We start from the raw sequence: 25,427 nt of genomic DNA on the forward strand, positions 1-25,427 counted from the left end.
TAAAATAATCCGTATGTTACCTTTGCCCTTTACCACTGTCTGCTGATAAACGGTACACAAATATGGCGGGAAAAGTACATTTGTATGGATGTAGCTTGCCGTGTTCTGTTGCGGAGGACGGATTTGCCGCCACCCCCTAAACTCACACTCTACGTGAAGTGGACTCTCTACAGAAGCAGGGAGGGTCGTTTGAAAAGACTGTCAAGGGCAAGGAATCACAACGAAGACCCTCGTAAAGTTTATTTCTATCATAGTGGGCTTCCGACACGACAAGCAGTAACACACCGGATATGTCTGATGGAATCGGGCGCCAGGATACATTATCGATGTCTGCATTTTTACACCATATAGTATGCTGATATCCTCTCGATACACAAAGTATGCTAACCTTTTGTAGAGAGAGAGACACAGTGACAAGGTGTTTGTCAAACCTCAATGCACACATATAGATTACCACGCGATAATTGGTTGACAGGCTCTTAACTTGTCGATAAGCGCAGTTTTAATATAGATTGGCGCAAAGAAGGCACATTTAACGGTCACGGAGAGTACGTTTTCCCCTTTGTCCGTATGGCGAACGGAGATACTTTTGTTAACAGTTGTCTACGTGAGACCTAATGCTCGCCGAGGGAATGCTTGCTTCCGGAGCAGATTAATGTGAACGACGTACTTGCTTTGGACGGCCCAGGAACACAGAGCACATGCAGAGTGGCCAAAGTCGAGCAACAAAATTGGAGGCGTAGAAAACAAGATTGTTGTCTGTCGCAGCGCCGAGGCCTCTTACCCACCAAGTTGCCTCGTCTGTCATTTTCCTCGCCTCCTAAGAGCAATTCTGTCATATTCTTTGATCATTTGGCTGCCATCATCCTGCAGTTTTTCCATTTCTTTTGCAGCAACATCCCCCCCACCAACCCTCTTCACTGACAGTTGCTGTGGTCCACAACATCATCGAAACAACGAGGTAATCTTTCCACTCTTGTCAAGAAACGCCATTTCTGTCTGCTTGTTCTCAAATTCTCACACACTCTCTTTCAAGAGAGCCATTTCGCCTCGAACAGCACTGCGACGTATAGCCGAGACAGCGTACAAATTCGGCGGCCAGACTTGAAATGGACCTGTGACACGTCAAATGTCGACCAACGACTTTCAGACAACTAACCTTGATAGGTTAGGGGCGGGGCGCCATGGAATAGCGAGGCGAGAAAAGGCCAAGCGGCAGCGAAGCCGTAGCGTCCGTTGTTACTTCTTCTCCGCCCGTTTGTTACGAATGATTTGTCGTTGGTCGATGAGGGAGCAGGAAACTTCACACTAGTGCTTGGCTTTTGTGATCTGCACACCGATCGTTTTTGGAGCGACATGTCTTTCGAAGAGCTGAGACTCAGCAACGCAGCATGTTGGATTAATCCTCTTTTGTCAAACAAAGTAATTGACCTGTATCGGCTAAGACGGACGCAGCGCGGACGTCTGCGCGGAATCTAGCGGGAGCTAGAAAGAGCAGCTGGTGACCTTTTTGTGTATCTAAACCGCGCAAATGGGCAGACCTGGTAACTATTTGCGGAGGGCATCGAGCGTGGTGTTCGGGCCCTGATTGCAGTTGAATGAAAAAAACGTCGACATAGACCTCGGGAAAGAGGATGTGGAAATAAATGCAAACTCCCGTGGCTGACACGGTTTTTGTTTGAATTTAGAGACAGCACCCCGAATCTGGTATGTACTCTTCATCGGAGTACGATTTTATGTATTTTTCCGTTGAGGGGGAAAACATAGACGAACGGACCACAAAATGTACTCGTTCACTTGAAAACGTCAAGGGACTTTGTCAGTTTGTGCCAACGAGAGATATTCCACTTCCCGACGTCGACGGCATCATCAAGCAATTGCATCAGGACCTCAAGATAAATAACCGCACAGCATTGGAACTTACATAAGGAACCCAAGCCGATGCTCGAGGGAATACGCTCAGACCCTAGTAGGCCTTTGGCGTCTGAGAGACTGGGAAATGCGTTGCAGTGTCAATGGAGCTCGTCGCCCAATGACCTGGTCCCTATTCTGTATCTTGTGTTGGTTGAAAGGTGGCTACACCACGACCTTGAAAGAGGTTCAGATTCATAGTTATTGTCTCACGATTCTACGGCTGACATGAGGTAGTTCGTCGTCTTTTAATACAATGCCAGACAGAAGGCGTGGGCTGACAACTCGAGATTTAGGCTTGGTAGCTAGTTCCCTTGCTTCCAAGAGAAGCTGGTTTACGACTTTATGTTACTGTTTATTTTCTTGAAATAAGTGAGTTGCCGAAAACTATAGGTCACGGACAGATTCGTTACGAAAGCCAAAGATACAATAAGTATTGATCACCAAATTGTACGACATGCTTATTCGTATAACTTTGTTATAACACTGTTATATGAGGTATAGGTAGCATGTTACGGCCACAGCTGAGCGGGCACAGGAAAAAAACAAAGAGGAGACGAAAGCTGAGAGGTATGCAAAGAAAAAGAAGAATAAAAGAACAGAATAATAAACTGCCGCTGACCAGTGTCAGGAAGCCAACCATTCTTTCCGCCGCCTCCGCCGCCTTTTTTTGTTCAGCCGAGGCATTACGCTGAACGGCCATGTCCCTGTCGCGCCATGAGCATTTTGCTCACCTTCTCAACATCGAAAGATAGAGCGGCCTCCTGGACAGACTGGTTGACGGCCTTGGCACCGCGTTCAATGGCTTCGGCGTTGTAGGCGCCAATCTCGCGCCGCCGCATTTCTGCGTCCCAGTTTGCGTCCCGCGTAGCCACCAGAGCTTTAATGTAGTTGTCAACATCGATGATGGCGTGCTGGAAGCCTTGGCCGCGGTAGATCAGCATTGGATGAACGGCGTCACCGGCCAGCGTCACGCGGGCGTCCTGGGTTGCCTCAGTACCGGAAAATGGGACGGGGACCCAGTATTTCATCTCATCAATGTAGCATACAGAGCCCTCCGGTGTCCACTCAATCTGCTGGTTGAAAGGCGCCGCTAGCTTCTTGGAGCTTTCGCTATTTTTTAGCAGATCGATGGCCTCCTGGCCATGAACGGCCTTATCGAGGTGGCCTTGCCAGATTTTGACCCAGAAGGTGGTCCAGTCGGCGAGGTCTCGCACAGCGGCGCCGTCGGAGCCATCGTTAACGTACAGCACACCACACCCGCCAACGGCGTCGGTTCCCATCGCGGCAGCGGCAACTGGGTGCGCGTCAGTGACAGTCTTGACTTTGGCGGCATCGCCGTAGTTGACGATGGCCGTGGCAAATAGCAGACCAGACAGCGTGCTGCGGGCCTTTTCGGCATCGTCGACGACGATCTCGCGTACGCGGGAGTGTGCACCATCTGCTCCCAAAACAAAGTCCGCGGCGAAAGTAGAGCCGTCTTCAAAAGCAAGCGTCAGGGCCGCGGGAGAGTTGTTGCTTTCATTGCTGTTTCTGGCGATGTTCTGGAGTTTCTTGTCCCATTGGATTTCGAGCCCCTCGGCTAAGACACTGCGTAGGCGCTGGCGCGAAATGCGGCGCGACCCGGGCATGGGGCTGGCAAACATCAGAGCACCAGTCACGCCGTTGTACACGGGAAAGCTTTCGGCATTGGTGTCAAACTCTAGGTTGGGGTTGCAAATGGCGCGCGGTAGTTTCGCGGCAACATCGTCAGGAAGCAGAGCCTGCATGACGGGTAACGCCCAGTGCAGGACAATGGTCCAGTCGCGGGGGCGGGCGTCAATATGCGTCTCGCTATCAAAGATAGCGACGTCAAAACCATTCTGTTGAGCGCGGGTGCGCGTTCACATGGGGAGTCAGTTTCAGTCTTTTGTTGCACCTGCAGCGGATTATTGCTGTTGTGGTGTCACCCTGAAAAGTCCGGGAGCTTGGGTCTGTCCCACCTTCTTCAAGCCATGAGCAGCGAGGAGGCCGGTCAGGCCGGAACCCACAATGGCCACCTTGGAACCAGGCCCGGTTGAAGCCATGCTTGTAGATGTGAACGGAAGGTTGGGGGCGGGCTCGGAGATGGCACTTTGATGAAACACAAGCCTCGCGCGGCGTCAATCTCGAGCATGGAGATGTTTCCGTTTGTGTTTGAAGAACGAAGTAGAGAGACTTGGGTGCCAAAGATATTTGCAATGGAGGGAACTCCCCGCTAGCAGCTGACGTTGGGTTGAAGAAGCACTGGGTTCATCCGCTACATAGGGAACGACAGTGGGATAGAAAGGCGGCATGGATTCTCGGCCGAAGATGGGAAGGGGAAATGGGTAAGCGGGGCATCCATGGTCTCCAGGCTAGATCTTAATTACCGCGTACTTTTCTAATGTCGTTATTACTGGTCCTATGTCGCCCATTTTGTTCCTGGTGTGTCTATCCGAGACGCAGGTTGTGCAGAGTTTCCTGGTCGAGCAGCTAGTTGCCTGATGTTCTCGCCCGTCGTTTGCCAAAGCAAATACCAGGCTGAAATCGACACGAGACGGATGTACTTGGTGATGGCGACTGGACCTGTTGGTCCCAGCATTCTGGGACTCGAAACCCGCGGCATTAGCCGTGAACCGGGTTGGCGGGATTTCTGCACAAGAGGGGTAGCCATGGCGGGCGGGAATCGAGCCAAGGAGCCAGGCTTTCAGGGAAATAAGGGCGAGGCGACCTGGAAATCCGCCTGAAGCTCTGGCTGGTTACTGGTTAAAAGTGGGAGTGTTAGCGCAAGAGGCACGCAAGACGGGCAAAAGAAGGCAAGCCAAAGTGAAGGTGAATGAACATTTGCTCTTCAAACTACCAGCGGTCCGTAGGGTGTCAAACTGTCTTTTACTTGTCTGCATTGTGTACTGGAAATGGTCGTACGGAGTACGTTGTACAAGGTATGACTACCTTTACACACGGATTCTTCTGAGGACGGACGGTTCGCTTGAGAAGCTTGCGTAGATTTGGGGTTGAAGAATCCGGTATTTGGGTCGCGCACCTTTCATATCTCTGGGCGCATGCATTTCAGTATATCCTTTCCGTTCGGTGTTGTTCTGTTTCCTTGTTACGGCCTGGCTGATCTGCAAGAGAAGGTTCAAATAAATCAAGGCAGCGACTATAGGTGTTTGGTACCGTCATACTGTAGTACACTCGGTTTTTTCGTTAATGACAACGTTACCGTTGTGATTCCAATACCCGTTTAGGAAGGCACTCTGGAAGGCACTCTGGAAGGCACTCTTGGTTCGTTGTCAAAAAAGAGGAAGGAGGGGTCAATTTGACATACGGGAGCGAAAAAGGAAAGAAGAGTCGAATATAACTGGTAAGAATTTGACGAAGGGAAGACGCGCCGTCTTACGACGATATGAATTTTTACTCGCGTGTACGGACGTAAGATAGTACAGAAGCCCGGCTTGTTAAGGCTCCCGACATAAGGCGGTTCATAATTATCCTTTGTACGTTACGTTTTTAAGCTTTAACTACCGAGTTAGTGCGGGGCACGTTGCTTGCAGGGTTGGTTTTATTTCTTTTTGAAATGTTTTATGTCATTCTCACATGTTGTTGGGTGGGGCGAGAGAGAATGAGAATAAGATAAAGGAGAGAAAGAGCTATGACGCCGGTAACATTCGTCGTACCTGCGGCACCACCGCTCTAGAGCTCGACGTGAGACCTCCGGCGTCGTTAATCACATTGTAAGTGCTTCCGGAGCAGAAGTACATGGCCTCCATGTGGTTGATTTGTCAGTCGGTGGCTGTTTCGGAAGATGGTCATATCACCATCGCGCATCTCGCTTAATTGCTTCTTGAGTAGAAAACTCACACGTCCATACCATCGGTTAGGATGAAAAACGTACTGGCCTGCTCGGCGACAGCATGCGTGCTCGGCGAAAAAGACTGCCCCGATAGCAGAGAGCGTGCTTACAACTGCGCCTTCCAATTGGGAGTGGGTAGGGTGTCACGGTTTTTTAACCGCCAATGGATGCTTGATAGCCGGACGCACGAAGTGAGGAAATATACCAAACTGACGAGATTGGAACAAATAGCTTCTCGTTGGACATTGTCTCGTCGGCTTCGTGGGACTGCGGCTTCTATCCTTTCATACGTAGTGTTGATAGGATTTGTCGTACACTTCAGGCTGTTCATTTGAGAGCATGCCCATCATCCTCTTTCCACCCATAACGGTCTCAGATATTGACTCAATGGTCCTACTGTAGTCAGTCATTTTCTCATCCCTCAGAATATAGCTGCCGCAATGTCGTTAAGGCGGTAAAAGCTCGTGTTGTACCAAGTTCTGAGATCCTACGAGCCTCCAGAAACGCGCCCAGACTACCAGCCTTGCTCACTTTGGGCAATACGTCTGCGCTCAACTGGACCGCCGCCAAAGTCTATCCTTTCGACTTACACAGGTCTGCAATCATCGCACGCCGTTAAAGTGGAGCACAACCCAGCGATTCAGACGCTAACATGACAGATGTCGACCTGACTTAACCTAACCGGGCCACGTTCGTCAACATGATCCGCAATTGCACAATTGGGACTTTGGGGAAACAGCAACAAGAGACTTCCAGAAGCTGGGGTGCCTCAGCCATCTGCACCGATTATGCTGGACTCCAACGAATATGTTGTGCGAATTACTTGCCTTCGAGAAGAGGAAGATGTGCAACCACACGTAATTTCTTGCTGCATGAGCATTCGCAAAATGCAAAGACGTGATTGCAGTCTAGTCAGGTCAGTTCAATAAGCATACCATCGACAGACGCAGTCTACAAGACCTCGCCCGGCCTCCACGGCCAATCTCAAGACTTCGCTTTCCCTCCTTATTTTCTTTTTTTGCTCCACGTCACTTCTCGACGGCCATCTCCTCGGCACTGGTTTTATTCTCCCCGTATCCTATCTGTCTTATCGAACTTGCCCCTGCTTTGTCCCTGTATTCTGTGATGTGCAATCACGACCTGTGTTAGTGCATGACCGATGGATAAAACGAAGTCCAGTCCCACAGCCGTTTCAACGACATCCCATACAACGCACCCGTGAACTCTGGCCCGGCCTTATCCGTGTTGGAGACCACGGCAATGCCCGGTAACGATACAAAAATCGGCGTCGCTGACACTAACGCGGCGGCTCGCGCCCGCCGGCGCGTCTGCAACCTGACGCCTTCTCAGGTCGAGAAAAAGCGTGCAATTGACCGCACCAACCAGCAACATTGGCGCCAGAAAAAGCGACTCTACATTGCCGAACTTGAAGCTGAGGTTGCGCGGCTCAAAGACAGCCTCGATGTAAGCCACGCCAGGCTTCGCGTACTCGAGGGCAACAATGACGACGGCAGAGGAGCAGACCAAGACGCGGGCTCAACATCGCCGGCCCAGGACCTCTGCGGCGCTGTCTCGGTTCTGGACGTGTCTGCGGTCCCGGCGGTGTCGTTTCTGCCGATGTTACTTCCAGCGACGAGCCAAGCTAGAAACAATACGATACCTGATAGAGCCACACCCCTGAGATCGGTTTCGAGCGGGTCGTCCACAGCATCTGATGGTCATTCACTTACTCACTCGGTTGGCAACGTGCAGCTCGACTTTTTTGACACCACAGCATTCCAGCTTCTCGACAACCCTGAAATCGACGGGCATATTCCTGTGGATGTTGACGATGTGTTCGGTGCGCAGCCACTGTACCCCGACTTTCCGGCCGCAATCGACCATACTTACCATCAGCACGAACCGTTGCAGCACCAGAGCGAACATCGGCACGAGCAACGGAGCCAAGCTCCTTTTTACCGCCAAAACATCCAGCGATATCAAGCCTTGTACGGAGCAACCCCACCCTCGCCGTTCTTGACCAACCTGTCCTACATGCCCTACTATCTTGCTAGCCGGTACTCTGCATCTAGGTCCGGAATGCCAGATTGGATGGTGCTGCCACTTAATATGCCTGTAGCGACAGAGCTGGATAAACTGGTACTCATCACAAGCCAGGCACTTGTCCAGCGTTACAGCACAAACGAGTTTTGTCAGCCGGTATTTCCCAGCATCGAGGGTCTCATGTCGCCTCTGAGTACAGACAACAGGCCGCGGTCGGCCCGTAACGGCTCAGCTTCCAGTGGTACACTGAGTAATAGCGTGATGGGAGAGGAACTGCTCCAAGCATTAGCAGCGGCTTCGGCAGGGGGCGCGTCCTCTATTTTATCTGCCTCATCTTTGAAAGCAGCTGCCAGAGCATCTGCGGTAGCTGCTGCGGCTACTAACCCGCCCTCGCTAGCTGACTCGTCCTCTGCTGGAGACGGCGAAGCCGCCTCTCTAATTGCGTCACGACCTGTTCTTGCCGCAGTGGCCACCCATGTGGTTTGGAAGTCCCCGTTGAAGAACTTGACGGGCCGCTTGTCTTTCCTATATAAATTGGCTATATATCTGCGATGGTGTCTTTGCCCTACCAAGGAAAACTACGAAGCTATTCCCGACTATTTGAAACCAACACAGTTGCAACGCCGTGTTCCGCACCCGGCATGGGTCGACATAATCATCTGGCCGGATGTTCGAGACAGCCTCATCCGCAGCGGCGACTATAGTGCGTTTGAACTCTTGCGCTTCGTGATCGGGAACACGCTGTCACTCAACTGGCCCTTCACTGAGGCACACACTTTCATAGAATGTGCGGATGGGAAGCGGCTGACACTGAATCCAATCTTTGAGGCGCACATCCGCAACCTGGAAAATTACTCGGTTGGCTACCAGGCAGCCAGGGCGTTCCCGATACTATCTCGGTACGTTCGAGTAACTTAGACTGGTGATGGAACATGTCGTTGCATTTTCTGAGCGGATCATAGTGATGGTCTATATAACGGATGCTTTGTAAATAAAAGTTTCCAATACTTTTCCTTCGACTTTCTATTGTTTATTTTGTTCCTGTATCTCAATTGCAATACATTGTTAGTCGCGCGAAATGGCAAAGATCATCGCATTCTGGAAAGCCCCCACGCGGCACGTCACGTTTGTTTCAATAGGATTAGTCGGCGGACAAGCCAAACTTTACTCAAGAGAAGACGGGCATATTGATTTGGCTTTGATCAAGGCCCGTAGAACAAGCTTTACAAATCCCTAATTACATGGCAAACTTGACGAACTGTTCGACGGGGCGCAGACATGACAAATGATGCGGCATTGCACGTTATTAATAGTGCCCAATGAAGATCCGCGCTTGCTGGTTCTCGAGGCGTTGCATCCGTTGTACGTTTCGCAGAGAATACCTACTTCGGATGATGTTTCACGGTAGTTTCTTACGTTCTACGTGATTCTTTGGTGTAGGAAAATCAAAACTGGAAGGCGTAGGTGTGCATTGTTTTCTTAGGGGGAGGGGGCTTTCGAAAGGAATACTTGGGGAACAAGAGTCTGTAGTCTGTAGCAAGAGGCATACCCGGAGCCTCAACATGAAACTGGAGCAGGATACCGTCCACAGGGCTGAAATTCCAGGAGGGAGGCATGGACATACGCGAGGCGACGGCCTGTGGTGCACACATTCAGTACCAAGGGCTGGGCTTCAGCTGCCACAAGAGACACTGGTGTCAAACGGTTCATATCGCACAGCTGAGGAGCGGAGTGAATATGTTCTTTACAATCAAGCATTTTATTGTTTCGCTTTTTTCTCTTGTCTCCTTTCCCTTCTTATATATATATGTGTGTGTTTGATTTTTCTTTGCAGTTTTACTCCATGCAGTAAATATTGATTGTGAATGAGTGCTGCCCAGTGTGTTGCGGCCCGATACTTATTTATTGGGTCTGTCTTTTTTTCTTATTCATCCTTTTATCTCGCACACATACCCAGGGGCAGCGGGTCGAATGCGATCGCTGCCGTTTTCGGTTGTATTACACGCCATACTCTGCACTAATAGATCTTTCTCAATCAGCCAAGACGTGGCATGGCGAGCTCGTACACTACCGTGCATCTCACCAGGCAACTCGTAAACGCAATAGTAACTATGTTGTACTTCAAATATTTCTTAGTGTGATGTTATCATGGCTATGATATTCCTTCACTTATTTATTGTTCGGCACCGTATTATTCATATTCCATTCCTTAATTCGTTATTCATTATACCTACTCGATACGACTCCAGCCTGGCATCGATGACAATACATGCTGCCGATGGGGAAAGGACCCGTTCATTTCGCAAAGTTTTACCTTCCTTATCGCGATGTATTATATTTTGTAGGACATGAGCTGTGGTGGTAGACGGTCTTAGCAGTGCGATTTGCTATGAGTCCAGCCATATTTTTTCTTGCATATCCGTTAACATGATGTTGTACTTTCAACAAGAGTATACGGGCTTACTCACGAAGATATTGTCACTAAGCATTCGTATAGGTTTATTATTTTACAGCTACCCTCTTGGCATGAAGTCAAGAAATCGACCTGATCAAAAGCTCTAGTTAGTCTTTTACCAGTAAGCCCCTTGTTTCGTCTTGTGTGACTGCTCAATGCTGAACTAGGATTTCTCACCATTAGAATACTACCTACCTTAACAAAGCTCTACCGTCAACCCAGCTTGCTGAATCCACCTGTGATTCCATCAAACCAGGAGAGACGTACGCTTTTACTGGCAATAATAAAAATAATTATACACACAGCTACCCCGTTCGACAGCTTCCGCCCATCTTTTGAGGCCTTTGAATTTGGCTACCGCGCGCACAACAATGGCTGGTCTTGGCAGCCCCTTGTTCGTTGTGTTTTTCCAGGTCTTGTCAGTCCCTTTGCATGCCATTTTGATCGTGACAATATTTGCGATCATGGTTTAATGGCTGTGTCGGCATTTTCCGAAGAAAAAACGGCAGTTGACTGTTAGACCTATATGGGCCGAACGCTTCATGAGCGTAGATATGCACCAACACACTGGACTGTCGGTGTGTGCAGGACTCGCCGTCTCACTTCCAGATGACGACACATCTGACGGTGCTCGCTTAAGTCAAGGTTGGCAGCTGGGCGGTTTTCGGTTATTCTTACATTTTGTAATGAGTTTTTTCTGAAATTTTTGGCTTTCGTGGCTTTTGTGGCGTTTTTAGGCATATTTTGTTTTCGTTCAACTGGACTGTGAAGCCTCTTGAAACCGTTGGGCTGTGCTTCTCAACCCTTGAACTATTATTGCGTTTGGTTTGTCAGTTTCTTTTTTTTTATGCTCCGACCTAGAACACAGTCAGTGGCTGTCACATGCTCCTTTTGAGCTGCCTTGTATCGTCCCCCCGCGTCAAGATGAAGTCTAATTTGGGGATTGGGTGGCCCTGGTACGCCAGAGCTTGGTCTAGACCGTCCGCAGTTGCAGCCACATAGACAGAGTGATACTGGGGGATGTGCTAGTGTTGCAAGGTAAGTGTGAGAGCTCGACTACTACGTTCACCGATGGCGCGCCTTCGACGAACTTGACCATTGCTGCTTGTCATTGGGCCGTTGCCGTTGGTTGCTGTCCTTGTAAATTTGAAGTCAGTTTGCCTTGTCACAGTCTCCTAAAATATGATGCAGTACTCCGTATGTGACCATGCTCTTACGCCTCGCTACCGTATGTGCCATGCCTCTTTGATGCCCGTGGGTATCTATGTGGTGTTTATGTCATGTTTATGTCCCTCCCATCTGTCCTTCTCGTGCCGATTTCCTCTTCGGATGACCAAGGATCTCACGTCAGCGTCGCCAATGGAACAGCGACAACTTTAATTCTCAGACGGTGGCAAATCCTCACTGCACAGCTGTCAACTGCGACGTTGTAAACGTTGCCTCATTATTACTTTCGTTCAATGATGCAAGTATCTCCGGTCCATTTTTGCATAAAGTATCTCACAACAGGCCACCATCACTCTCAATGTTTCTTAGTTTTCCAGTCTGCTGTCAGTCTATCGTATCTGGCCCCTCCATCGTTGCTTTCCGTCTCATTGGCAACCCAGGCAACACATAATGTCTTTTGCTAAGCCGCATCTGGCCCAAATCCGACAATGTGCATAGCAGCGTCCGGCGCCGTTGTCATACCATTGCCTGCCTTTTCTCGACTTTCCCTGCAGTTAAATTATTCCATTCTTTGACGGTACTCCGTTTGACGGTACTCCGTGCCTTATTCGTTACTGCCAATTCCCACTGCGTTTTTCTTGCACCATCGCACACCCACCCTCAATCTGTCCTTGTAAGATAGCCTCGTAATTCTCCACCAGCCACCTAGTGCCTGGCTCTAACAGCTCATCGTCGAGGTGCGCCAAGGTAAAGGCTGCTAGGCGTAGCCAACAACGATAGAACTGACCTCCTGCCTTGACAAGGTGTGTTAAAGAAACAGCCTTGCCTCTTGATGTGGGGGGAGGGATGCGGAATAGAACGTTTCAGCCCTACGAACAGAACTAGAGCCAAGGACAGTCCGGCTGTTAGGGAGGCCTGGCTGTGGAACATCCTAACCGGGATGGCGTGGACAGTAAATGAAATAAAATGTCAACAATTAACCCAATCGGTAAATTAGCGGGTAAAAAAAAAACGACACAGCACGATGCTGAAGATATGGAAAAAGGACCAAAAGAGGCACACTGTTTAAAAGACACACAAGCCCAGAAGAGCAGTACAAAATGTAAGATGCTATTACTGTCAGAACGGGAACGCGCCAAAATCGACGATAAGGCAGGCCTATGCCATAGCGGCCAAATTTAGCAGGCTGTCTTCGCAGGTAAACACAAAACACTGATGGACTGGAGAAGTGCATATAACCTCACACGGCCGGCACCATAAATCCAGCTCGCCCAATTCTTATGATTTCAACCACCCCTCTCTGCTCTCTGTATCCCCTTTCCCTCGGGTTTCCCTTCTTTCTCCTCCGCCCCATTACCTTCTATCAGCAGCCGGCCTGTGAAACAATGCAAGAAAACCTCGAGGAGTGTGACCGGAGAGTGTTGCCAGTAACAACGGACGAGTTACAGAAATCCTCTCTCAATCTGACAAGCTCAGCCATCCTACTCTCATCATTCCCCATGTCCCAGTTCTCGATATCAAATACGAACACTAGCACCATGTCGCACGCACTGCTTATGCCGGTACCATCTCTCCTGCCTGCCGCGCCCGAAGATATGCAAGTGTGCGTGCGGACACCACGTGCCGAGCGTGTAACGACCAGTTGCAGTGAGTGTCGGCGGCGGAAGCAAAAGTGCGACCAAGGTCGACCTTGTGGAAACTGTATCAAGCGGTATCCACAGCCAGCATGCGAATACAAGCAGAACAAGTGCGTTTTGTTGTGACAAGCTGCCGCCCTTGTCTTGACAATGTCCTATATCTACATATCTAACAGGGCACACAGACGGCGAAATCCAGCCGTTCCTCGTGAACCGGCGTTTAAGGTTGTCCTCCCAGCACAAGATTACGACTTCGCCAAGTTTTGCGACACCCGTAGCCCGATGCTTCGACCGACCCAACTCCGACACAGACAAACCCGTCTAAACGCGCTCCCGCAGCTAGGATATGACATGACGCGTTCTTCCCCGAATTCACTCCCATCCCCGCTCCTCGAGTCGCCGCCTCTGCTTCCGTCGGCACATCCTATATCGAACCAGGTACATTTTATAGCGAGTTCACTTGACCACCAGCGGCAGCAACTACAACAATGGGATACTTTCACAGCAACTGCAACCGCTGCAGGTAGTAGCATGCTGGGACCGGATCTAATACTCGATCGCTGGCAGGAACTAGACCTGATGACGACCGACGACTGTCCGGACGCAGATGCCTCGACATCGAGCATACGTATAGCCATGGCAGATGCACAGATAAGGGATCACAGCGAGGGGGACAGTGTCCTACCGACACTAATTGATCTGGGCCACGTGCCTGCTCTTGGTGGCTCCTTCCCTCAAACTGAATTTCCCACGCAGCACTTCGATAATACCAACTGCGAAGGGCTTGGAGGACATAGTGACAGCAATAATGGCAACGTGTGTCTGATAGACCTCGACCACGCAGCTATTATACAGCATGATGTGCTCAGAAGTGCATTTCAGCTGTTATATGCACGCTACAACTACCCGGATGGGCTACTGACCGGCGGCAGCACAAACGACCCAGGCCCGGCCAAAATGAATGACTTTTATGCATGGCTGCGCATTCTGACATGGACTGCTCCCGGCAATTATAGACATAGCGGAAGTAGCAGTGCCGACGGTCACGGAAAGAGCAGGAGCCGAAACGGGAGCCGGAGTAGCACAAGCAGTGGCAATTCGCTGCATGGGACCAATCTGTCCCAAGTATCTGACCGGATTACCGACTCAGGACATAGACCAGCGGAAGTGACGTGTGCCAATAATGATATTGACCGAATATGTAGGCCACCTTGTTCTTTATTTTTACTTAACTTTCCTCATTTACTTTTACATCTCTGTTGTTGTCCTTCTATCTGACACTGCGTTACAGATGCGAAACTTTTATCTCGGTTCAAGTCCTGCTTCGACGGCAATAAAGATCTTTCGAGCCCTTGGACGCACACTTATGCGCCTTATTGTCTACAAACTCCTCTTCTGGCCCAGGTGGCCATATACACGTCGTCCTGTTTCCTGTATGAGACTGGTCACCTCGACAAGGCGGTTACCCTGACACACAAGGGTCGTGCCATTGACATGCTCAACGCACAGCTTCAAGGAAGAAGTTCTAATAGAGGCAACGGCGGGCCCGCGTCTACATCCACCTCTGATGATGCCATCACCACTGTCATCCGCCGGATCATGGCTGAGTGGTACTGGGGTCAAACACAAAATTTAAACACACACCTGCGTTGCCTTTGTGAGATGATTCGCCATCGTGGCGGCCTTCGGAACCTAGGAATGAACGGCTTGATCAGCAAGCTAACTATGGCGTAAGTTCTTTTCTAGGTAGCGTCGTTCTTCTGCTGTCCGTTCTAACAATCCAGGGTCATGCATCTGTCCGCCATCCACGGTAATAACCAGGCTGTGGCTCTTGTGCTGGAAACAGGCCCAGTACTTAATGGTGGCCACGGGACCAGCCAAGGTCTCTTTGACTACGAAGATGTCTCACCGGCACCATTCCGCGTTTCTCAAAATACTCCTTTAGTTCCAGGACAGCCGTCTTTTGCACAATGTGCCGAGGCGTTAGACATTCACCCAACGACCGCATCTATACTCGATGACATGCGGTTCTTAATTACTGCGGTGTTGGCTCTTCCTGCACGCCCAACGATAAAGGATTTGCAGAAGGTGCAGACAACGGCACAGTGGATTCATGACCGCATCCAGCGTATGCCGGCGGATTCACCGGAACTCCTTCAAATCCACCGAGAGGGTGATAGTGTCGCTGCCGAGGCGCAATGTATATCTGACGATCGTCCGTCCATTGTCTTGTCCGACGCAGAGCCACACCATGAAGAGAACATACATTTCACTGCCCAATCGCCATCTTTTTTTGACAAAGATCTTCAGCAGCAGCATACGTCGTCTGCATCGCCTGGGTTGTTGACAGGGCATCGAGGGCGGGGTGGCAGTCCGTATCAGGAACAGCCGACACCGACGCCACAAGTCTTGGCTGGCGGCAGTCTACTATCCATGCCCATATCTGCAAACGAAAGCGACGGCGGGATTGCATTCAACTCACGGCATGGGCCCACGCACTTCGTGGTGTACGGCCAGTCGAATGGTAGTCAAGCCAATAACGCAACCTGCCAGGCGACGGCAGCTCCTGCAACTACCGCTGCGTCTTCACAAAGCCACCCTCTTCCTGCACCAGATCCACTCTACCAAGTAGTTCGACAGGCTGCAATCATCTATGCTCGTGCCGTGCTTAGGCGTCGGCCTTTCGGCGAGGTCGTTCAGCCTCATGAATTTCTTCACCTGTGGACCGCTGCTTGGGACGTTTCGCTGACTTCCTGGAAGACTCTGCTGGGCGTGTTCATGTGGGTGACGATTTTAATTATTTCTAGTGCAGGTGGTACATCACGCGACCTCTTTGTCAAGAGCATGCTGAGCATCTGTTCTGTGCAGATGAGTCTAACGAACTGGGATGTCGCTGGCAGCGCGCTCAAGGCTGCCGTGCGACTGAATGTGTGGCTTGGTGACACAGATGGGAGCAATGGAGAATCAGAGAAAGGCGCTGCTTCAGGTGGTAGTATGGGACGAGAAGAGGTTCGGTCCGGGCTGGCCCAGACCGCAGGGAACGTCCTTCATGGCGTATCCGGCTTCTCAACGACCGAGCACCATGAGCTGCGAGATAGAGATGCAATATTCCCAGGATGGAATCAGTAAATTGTGTTGGGAGTGAATGGTTCGGTCAAGTCTAGAGGCAAAAAGCAGGTGTTGATAAAAGAAAGAAAAAGGAAAATGGTTGAAAAGAGTGAGACTTGAACACAAGCCGTATTTCTACGATAGCAGTCCTTATTGGGGACGATTTGTTGACATTTTGCAAGAGAACGTACGCGAAGTTGGTGCCCAGCCACTCGGTCCTCTTGTGTTTCCTTTTGTCGTCGGAACATGGTGCGTAGGCGTGTTGTGTGGGCTCACAATGTAGCGATAATGCAGTTTTCCGCACCTCTTCGCAATAGAGTGGACTGCCGCTTTCAGCACCTCATGTTATTTCAATATTTGTTCTTCACCCTGACACAGTGTATCGCACTTTCCAACCAGGTATATTGTCACCAGAAGTGAATCGGACACTAGCCTGGAGATTGTGTTGCTGCCGCCAGGATAGAATTTAATGACTGCATACGGGCAGCAATGGTGACATAAACAAAAGCCCACGAATTGTTTGACAGCAGCAAAGGTTCTTGTCGGCAGAGGACCTTTGATAATTCCTATTTGTCTAACGAGAGCGCCGCTAACACGCCGGAGAGCTCACATATCTCGAGCTTGTTGCTTCGAATGGAGACCAACTAAGGAATGTTATTGGGAGACCTCTCAAGCACATAAATAAAACGAGCACAAAATGTATGTCTTCGTAGCATAGATCTAAGAGATTGCTCTGAAGGCGTGTACTCATACTAAGGAAAGCGCGATACGCACTCCGTAAATGCGCACCTTCACTCCTACCTTTTTTATGAGGAATACAGTGTACGACCTGATAAGGAAATACGTAAATAGAAAATCACGGAATCGTGCGACACGACGTTCCCCCCTTCGTCATGTATCATACTTCACCTACCTAGAGAACCTATACTCTGTAACCTATGCTCCTATCATATCACACGCTTTGTGGTCTAATCTCTCCTTTCATTTCCGAATTTATGGCTCCATTCAAGGACATCTTCAAGATCATCTCGGCTCTCATCAAGATAGCCGACATCTCACTCAAAGCCAGAGCACTGAAACGCCGCCGCAATGCGTCAAGAGAATCATCATCAAAATCAGAACCACCAATGGCAGCAACTTTCAGAAATGCCAACAGCGGCTGCCACGACGAACAAGAATATGACTCTGACGTCGACTCTTGATATGAGTTCCACTACAATTCGTATGCATTATTGGTGATAGTAGCGGCTGTTGTTTAGGCACGGGCTACGGTAGCGGAGGCGGGACTGTCGTGATCACATCGACATTCCGCGCAAACGGTGAGAACCGGATCAACCACAAGCTACCAAGCCTTCCCGCTGCCGGCTTTTAAGTCAAGACACGAGCAGTCAGAGCGTCTGCCCTGCATGACATCTGCCACAGAGAGTCTCAAATCGAATTAACAAAGAAACACGCAAATATCAGAGATGTCGGCCAGCGCACATCTAAAACATATTTTTCATCCGCCCTACCGAAGATCACGCCGAAACCTGGCCACCATTTGGAACATGTGCGACAGCAGCGATTTCTACAAACAGGAAACAACTCGGGCAGAGCCTGCGACAGTGTTTGCGTCTCTACCTTTGTGAGCTCATTTTATACTTCTGTCTGTTTTTTTTTCATGGCTTCTCCTCCTCCCAATTTGGTGCACTTGTTTGAGTGCTGCGGTAGAGATATGAAACTAATGTTCTGTTACTCTGGTGGATTTCTGGTCTCCCCTCACTGGTAATCTTCCTGTTATTGGGATTCTCGTTTACCCGAGACCTGCTGCTTTCGTTGGTACTTGGGCAGGGATCGTGTCACTACTTACCGCAGGGCTTGTCATAGGTTAGATTCTTATGAGGCGAGGAAAGGTGGAAGGCATGCTGAAATAGACACAATCAAGCCATATTGAGCCACTTTGAATCACTCGGCCCCACAGAAGGAGCCTACGCAACGATGTCCCTTTCGACGAACTCACATTTAGGAGGGGCTTGCTACCCTATGAGGTTCCTTGTACGTTGTGGTTGCTGCTGGCTTAAATTTAAATACCCGAGCAAGCCGTGGCTTTGTATGTTGTGATATTTAATAACAGGTGCCACGAGAGAAACGGTACAGTGGTCACGATGCAACTCCCTCGGAATTCTCCCTACTCCCGCTACAACCGTCGATCCCACACACTTCCGCCACCTTCGTGCTGCACGAAGTGCCACATGAGGTGATGGAAGCACCGAATGTAGTACTTTGTTTGTAGGAACAAGACGTTATGGAACGTATACATCGTATGAGAGTGAAAAGACAAGGAGACAGCCGCGTAGAAAAGCAGGCTATTTTGGAGTAAGGACAATATATTTTCTACCTGTTGCAGTCTGCCGCATTTCATAGCCTCTTTACAGAGCTCCTCGTTCTATGAATGAATCAATGTGATGCGTTGTACCCAAAATCACGAAACAAATGGGGCCTCTCCACCATATGGGGAACAGCAGTCTGCGTTGGTAGGCCATCGCTCTACCTCTGATTGGCTTTTCGTTGCCCATGCATCCGCCCAATATGCCGTAGCAGCGCTCGGAAATCATCAGCTTCCCGCCTACGTTGCAGAGGAACTGTGGTGAAACTTTCACATACTGTGGTGCCGTACGTGAAGGCTAGGAAACAAACGGTGAGGAGGAAGACTGAGATTTCGGCTACGAGCATACCTCAACTTTATGGCCTGCTGTTTTGGTCCAGGACTGGTCAATTTGTGGTGGTGTTGAGCGGCGCCACCACCTCAATGTTGTCTCGCTTTGAGAGTGTTCTTTTATGTTGGGAGAGTTGGGTTATATTCGTGAACGTCATACGTCTGCGCCGAACAGAGACTCATGGTGCACACATTGACTTTAGAATAGAGCACTCACGAGCATGAAGCACATAATAGTTTGAAGCGTTTTTGTGTCGCCTGAGACCGTACTTGATCTCCAAATAGGTTCCTTCACAGTCCCAACAGAGAAGCGCAAACAAGAGAGCTTGGCGGAAAAGACGGGATAAGGGAGTGTCATCTTACAACGCTAGGAAGCTACCCGGTATAACCGACAGCCTTTTTGTGGGCGATCTCGGCCAGGTTGGTGCTAAAACACTGCAAGTAGTTCGCGGAAACGAAACGGACATTGTTCAGACCGTGGCAGTTTGTCTTAAAAACCGAGTTTTGTGTATAGTTTTTGGAGGACGTGATAAAGGTACGCTATCCGCGCATGAAGCTCCCTTTCGCAGTCTGGCGACTTTGTCCTCCAACGGCCATACCAGGCTGCTTTGGTCTGTAGACGGCGAGACTCTGACCTTTCCTTTCTTACATAGGATCAGACCCGAAAGCAGCCAGCACACTGTCAAAAATAAATGTGAGCTGGGCTCTACTTACGCTTTGTAATTAAGATACCAGGTGCAAAACCTTGTGCTAACAGCCTCGCCGCCTGAATTACCTCTTAAAGGGTAAGCTGGATAGGTCGCTTCTTTTGCACCGGTGTTGCAGGCCGCAAGCAAGGCCTAGTCCGCAAGAGGAAACAGAGATCCACGTAGAGACCGGAAAGAGGAGCAGTCCAGGGAGGACTGAGGCAAGAGCAGGTGTAAGAGATGCCTGGTGGACGTTTGAGAGTGATAAAAGAACAGTTGGAAGCCCTAAACGCGGCATTGGACATCCATGGAGGCTTGCGTCCGCCTTCGGTACTCTCACGGGGCCCATTAGACAACCACCTGTCGACCCGTCATCCCTTGGCCAAAGACTATCGATCACTGGAACCGCATGAAGAGTAAGAGTGTTTTCTTTTCTTTTTTTTTTTTTTTTTTTTTTTTGACAGCGTGGCGTGTCGACAATGTCTTACTCGGTGTGCCATGCCAGCGTAGATAACGCAAAGAACCTAGGCCAAAGAGATCGAGAGGACCATTAAAGAGCGGCTCTGTACACAATATCATCCTGGCGCACACAAAATACACCGCCTCAAAATCGCCAGATCAGTGTTGTCCATGTTCATCTGTGCGCCAACTTTTCTTAACCTACTTCTAATTGCACTCTTCCGATCAGTACCAGTGACCGTTGAATACGATATAATCGTCCGTAACATTCGTCGCGCTCTTTCGCTCTCGCCTGTCAAAGAAGGTATGGGAGGGATTTTGTATTTGCGCCGATGGTCGCCAACGGCACCACAGATATATTGGGCTGAGGACCTGACCTAAGCCCAAAATTAGGCCTCTTTGGCTCAGGCGAGGCCTTCTATATGTGGCCTGGCCCTGCGACTTGAGGCTGCGTGGTGCGTAAGGCATCCATACTTACAAATAGGAGAACGCCAACAGCACTCGGACGCGCCCCGGCTAGCTTAGCTCGAACACATTCACCGCCCAATTGAAGCGCACTCTCCCCCGGAGTCACGCCGCGCACTATAATAACACCAGGTTGTATCTTAGCAGGGAGCGACTCGAGGGGGCCTCCTGGACAAAGCCGGAATTTCCACAGGTACAAAATATGCCCCACAGCTCAAGAAACAACGCTAGTGCATTTTGCGAGGCTTTGGATCCTCAGTCCGGTGCCTCGGATTGGCTACCAGGGTCCACCTGCCTCCGCCAAGCACGATCAGAGAATGAGAGCCCAGCGCTGTCCACGCAGCCTTACCGAACGCACCTGCTAATTTGGACGACAAAGGTCGCCCCGTCTCCATTAGAACGAAGAGACGAAGGGCTAGAAAAAAGGTTGAACGCAAAAAATAGGCCACAAGCCCCGAGAAGGCCAGGGCCGCGACTTCCCTCCCCTCTGCCTCACAACTTCTTTGCCTCCTCTTTTTTTGCTACCTTGCACGACTGCCTCCGAAAGCCTTCCTCCCTCCCGCGCCTCGGTTTTTTCTTCTCCTCACAACCACCTTCTGCGCTTTGCATTTGTTCCCGCTCGCAGCTGTCGCTTCTGTCGCACTTCTTGCTTTCCTTTACTTATCCTTCAAATTTTGTTGCCTTCTGCACGCTGCGCGCCTTTCTATCGCTTTTCTACTTCCCGCGTTCTTCCGAGTCGCCGGACGTCAGTGCCGACCCCGTCGCATCCCTCCCCCAGACCGTATGTCCTCGACAAATGCACGCAGCCGCACAATTCACATAACGCATCGAGAATAACGTTGTCATCGCTGCGGATCCGGCCGTCCGACTGCCGTTTCCCGCCTGCAATGGACCCTCCCAACAAGCGGCGCCGACTGGCGCCCAAGCTCCCGGATCCGCCACCCTCCCCGGACATGGCGAAGGCTGCAAAGGCAACTACACCTGCGAAGGTCGCAGCGCAACCGACAGTTTCCGGCGCCGAGCAGGTACATATCCCCTAGGTCCACCCCAATTGTTTCGCCGTTGCCTCAATTGCTGCTTGGGCTACTCGGCGCTTGCGCGCATTTTCGGCCTTCAGCCTTGCTCCCACAGTCACCTACCAAATTTTGCCTGCCACCCCCCACTCCCACCAAACCTCAGTCAATTAACCCAAAACTCCAGATCCAAATGACTTCGAACGATACCCCGATAACCGATGCCCGCGATGCCGAAACCGGAGCCGACACGCAACGACACGACTTCGAGACATTCGCGAAACACTTGCAAGATGCCGCTATGTATATCTATCGTCAGGGTCAAAAGCTTCCCTACGCCAAAGTCTCCGCGCTTTTGCTAAAGTGGGAAGACGACGTAACGTCGTCGACCGACCTAACTTCGCTGGAGCACGTACTCCGCAACCGTTACAATTTCAGCGCAGAGCACTGGGGAATTCCTACTTCTATCGACCCAGGTGCTAGCCTAAAATCCCGGATCGCCAGTTTTTTGGATCAGGCGAGCGTAGATCACCTGTTGATCATATATTACGTCGGCCATGGCCACAACAGCCTTGACAATCAGCTGTACTGGTCCTGGTGAGTTAATCTTGCCACGGGCAATAAACCCTATAGTTGCGTGTCAAGCGGCAGCCGAGCGATTATTACGCTGCCACCGCGGACTTCTTGTCTGAAAGTACTCTTATGGGTGATCAGTATGGACGACAGCTAACCGCAGTTTGATGTTATGTTTTCCTTCGATACAGCAATGCTCGTGAAGATTCTCCAAGACTAAAGTGGAACACCATACGGAGCACAATCGAGGACTCCCACTCCGATGTCCTTCTCCTTCTCGACAGTTGTGCGCCAAGACATATGCCTGTTTCCGGAAGCAATGGCGCAAAGCAAGCGATCGCAGCCTCTACATACGATGCCGGCCTGCGAGAGCCCGGAACGCGGACGTTCACATCCTACCTAGCCGAATCTTTACAGAAATTGGGTAACGGGCGACCTTTCAGCGCACAGCACCTGTACGACGACATTGTCAGTATCCAACAAAGCTACGACCTTCACTACCCGCCCAGAGTGAAGTACAGCCCGAATGGCAAGCCGACAACAATTGTGCCTCATGCACCGATATTCTTCAACCTGACACCTGCTAAAGCCACGATTGATTTGGCCCCGATGCCAAGAGGCCACCAGCTACCTCAAGCACAAAATGGCGCCAATGCTACATCAAAAGCTGCCGGTCATGAGTCTGCTGAGAGCCGCGATGCACCAGTCATCAGCCCTGCTGCTGTTGCCGATATGGTCTTTAACGAGCCCCGACTGTTGGTCTGTACCACGTTTGTGGGTGACCCTGGTCCGGATATGACTGGCTTTAACCAATGGTTAGCAAACACACCCTCTTTGGCTTCCAAGGTCGCCGTTGAGGGCATGTTTCTTGGCCCACCAACAGTCCTGCTCATCTCCATCCCACAGTCCTTGTGGACTGTCATTCAAGACGCCAAGATATGCTTTTCCTTGGGTTATATCAACTCGCACAACTTGATCAACCTGTACAACGGCCTGATGAAATCCACAACAGTACCACATTCACACCCTACTGCATTAGCTAGGGACATTGAGGATGGGAGAACGCTTCTTGAGGCCCGTGAAGCGGCTGTCAACACTTCGCCGACCTACCGAAATGATTTCCATACTTACCAGCAGCAGCCAGCAGCCCCGCAGACTCAGCAGCAGCCAGCAGCCCCGCAGACTCAACAGCAGCAATCTCAGAAAATGCCAGGTGCCCTGCCGCCACTGCTACAACAACACCACCAACCTCAACACCAACAATCGCCGTTGAAGTTCCACTCCTCTCCTCAACACCAATCCACGTTGCCAACTCCGCAGCTCCCACAGCTACCACCTCCAATAGCACATCCCCATCAGCCGTTGCCTTTACCAGTACCTCAGCGTCAAAACTCCCAGGTGCATGCAACTGCTCATTTTCACGAACTGGGTCCTGCCAGTCATTATGAGGCAAATGGCTCTATCCGGCGGGACTCGATTCCACAGTTGCAAGAGCATCCTAATCAGCGGTTCACGCCCCCTGCACACAGTATTTCACTTCCTCGCATTGTTTCGCGAGGTGGTAGCCCCACCCTGCCCAAGGACGAAAGAGAAGATTCCGAGGAAATGAAGGAGGCTGCAGAGCAACTGAAAGCACTTAGCCATGTCCGCCCGACGAACGGCAATACTCCACCTCCGTTTACTGCGAGTGGTCATCTGTTGAAGATCGCACAGGACGTCATAAAGTGCCAGACTGACGACTCCACCTCAGAGGAAACTGAAATGAAAAACGGAGAAGAGGACACGTCTTCACCACCCAAAAAGGGCAAGCCAAAGAAAGACTATCGGTTTAAAACTGCCAAGTCACAAGATGGACAGCTTGTTCGATCTCGGTCCAAATCTGATATTTCTCAGTCGCTCCCAAGCTTGCAGTCTCAAACCTCAAAACCCGAAGTACAGTGCGACTGGTGCAGCCACGAACCGTTTAAAGACCACTCTTCGTTGAGAAAGCACGTTGCTTCAGCGCACACTAGGCCATTCCCATGTGCCTTCTCGTTTGCTGGATGTACGAGCACGTTTGGATCCAAAAACGAATGGAAGCGCCACATTGCTTCGCAGCATTTGTGCCTCCAATACTACCGTTGCTCGGACTGCTCGCAAGGGTCTATAGATGGCAAAGGCAACGAATTTAATCGGAAGGACCTCTTTACACAACACCTCCGTCGAATGCACGCGCCGCCCTACATCCGGAAAGCTATCCAAAAGAGAGATGCAAAGGTTGAGACGGAGTGGGAAGAGTACGTCAAAGATATGCAGAAGTCCTGCTGTATCGTTCGGAGACTCCCTCCTCAACGATCTGCCTGTCCCAGACCGGACTGTAACCGTCTTTTTGAAGGCCGTAGTGCTTGGGATGAATGGACTGAACACGTTGGTCGTCATATGGAGAATGGCGAGGGCGAGTTTCTCGGAGTGGATGATCTTCTTATCTCGTGGGCACTGGACGAGGGAATCATCTCTCGGACTGAAGACAACACCTATCGCCTCTGCAACCCCATGGGTAGTGGGACTGGTGGCGGAAGCAACGGAAACGGTGGAAGCATGAGCAACAGCAGTGTCATCAGTAACGCCAATGCCAATTCCAACAGCAGCAATAATGGAAATGGTAGCGGAAACAACTGGAGTACAGCCACTACGGTCAACACTGTTGACACCAGCAGCAACGATACTATGAGTCGGAATGGAAATGTCGACCTTGGCACCAACGACGACAACGCCCTTCCACCAAGTACGAATGCAGAGGGTGCCAAAGACAACGCCTCTCCTCAAATATCAGTCGTAAACCCTGTCACCGACACGAACGGCTTGCCTCCTCAGCGAACCGACAAGCTGACCATGCCTCCAACGCCACCCCAGCTAACAACCCGGCTCCAACCCGGCTCGGCTGAGAAGTCAGTAAAGGAGACCGAGAAACCAGCAAGGAGTCCAACCAAAAAGGTCGTGTCAACGGCAAATGAGAATGAGAGTAGTCCGAATACTGTCAGTACTGTGGATAATGCTGCTATTGCTGCAGTAGATACCCTAACTGCTGCTGCTGCTGCTGCCATTAGCAGCCTTAGCGAAGACAAACAGGTCGGTAACATTCGCCCACCAAGTGGGGCGGATTCCGGGGAGAAGCCTGTCGCAGCATCGAAGATTGAAGATCTCTCAGGGCTTCAGTCTATCACAGTGGCTGCTATTGCGGCAGCAGCTGCTTTGCAACAGCACGAGAATGAGGAAAACACAAACGGCGCCATGGATGTGGACGGCTAAAAGTGCATTTTCTACATACGTTTTAGTTCTTTCTTTTCTTTCTATGTGTCTCGATTTTTTTCACTACCTAGCGC

At 50.5% G+C, this 25,427-nt stretch overlaps 5 protein-coding genes across 5 annotated transcripts; 4 read left to right on the plus strand and 1 right to left on the minus strand.

Moving 5' to 3' along the window:
• Positions 1-2,597: 2,597 nt before the first annotated feature.
• On the minus strand, positions 2,598-3,977 carry SPSK_02514 (FAD-binding protein domain containing protein; the record flags this gene model as incomplete). The annotated part of the gene is made up of 2 exons (XM_016729383.1): positions 2,598-3,773; positions 3,861-3,977. 2 exons carry the CDS (start codon positions 3,975-3,977, stop codon positions 2,598-2,600), a joined length of 1,293 nt encoding a protein of 430 aa, XP_016589346.1.
• Positions 3,978-7,024: 3,047 nt separating this feature from the next.
• On the plus strand, positions 7,025-8,725 carry SPSK_02410 (uncharacterized protein; the record flags this gene model as incomplete). Its single annotated transcript, XM_016729282.1, has 1 exon — positions 7,025-8,725. One exon carries the CDS (start codon positions 7,025-7,027, stop codon positions 8,723-8,725), a length of 1,701 nt encoding a protein of 566 aa, XP_016589347.1.
• A 4,242-nt stretch (positions 8,726-12,967) lies between these two features.
• On the plus strand, positions 12,968-16,195 carry SPSK_02192 (uncharacterized protein; the record flags this gene model as incomplete). The annotated part of the gene is made up of 4 exons (XM_016729066.1): positions 12,968-13,176; positions 13,243-14,267; positions 14,358-14,796; positions 14,851-16,195. The coding sequence occupies 4 exons, from the start codon at positions 12,968-12,970 to the stop codon at positions 16,193-16,195; spliced, it is 3,018 nt and encodes a 1,005-aa protein (XP_016589348.1).
• A 974-nt stretch (positions 16,196-17,169) lies between these two features.
• SPSK_11021 (uncharacterized protein) lies at positions 17,170-17,376 on the plus strand (the record flags this gene model as incomplete). Its single annotated transcript, XM_016737241.1, has 1 exon — positions 17,170-17,376. The coding sequence occupies one exon, from the start codon at positions 17,170-17,172 to the stop codon at positions 17,374-17,376; it is 207 nt and encodes a 68-aa protein (XP_016589349.1).
• Positions 17,377-21,366: 3,990 nt separating this feature from the next.
• SPSK_02161 (C2H2 finger domain protein) lies at positions 21,367-25,353 on the plus strand (the record flags this gene model as incomplete). Its single annotated transcript, XM_016729038.1, has 3 exons — positions 21,367-21,504; positions 21,680-22,089; positions 22,257-25,353. The coding sequence occupies 3 exons, from the start codon at positions 21,367-21,369 to the stop codon at positions 25,351-25,353; spliced, it is 3,645 nt and encodes a 1,214-aa protein (XP_016589350.1).
• Between the last annotated feature and the right edge of the window lie 74 nt (positions 25,354-25,427).

The sequence above is a fragment of the Sporothrix schenckii genome (genome assembly GCF_000961545.1).
Source record: "Sporothrix schenckii 1099-18 chromosome Unknown Cont43, whole genome shotgun sequence".
In the NCBI taxonomy this organism is placed as follows: Eukaryota; Fungi; Ascomycota; class Sordariomycetes; order Ophiostomatales; family Ophiostomataceae; genus Sporothrix; species Sporothrix schenckii.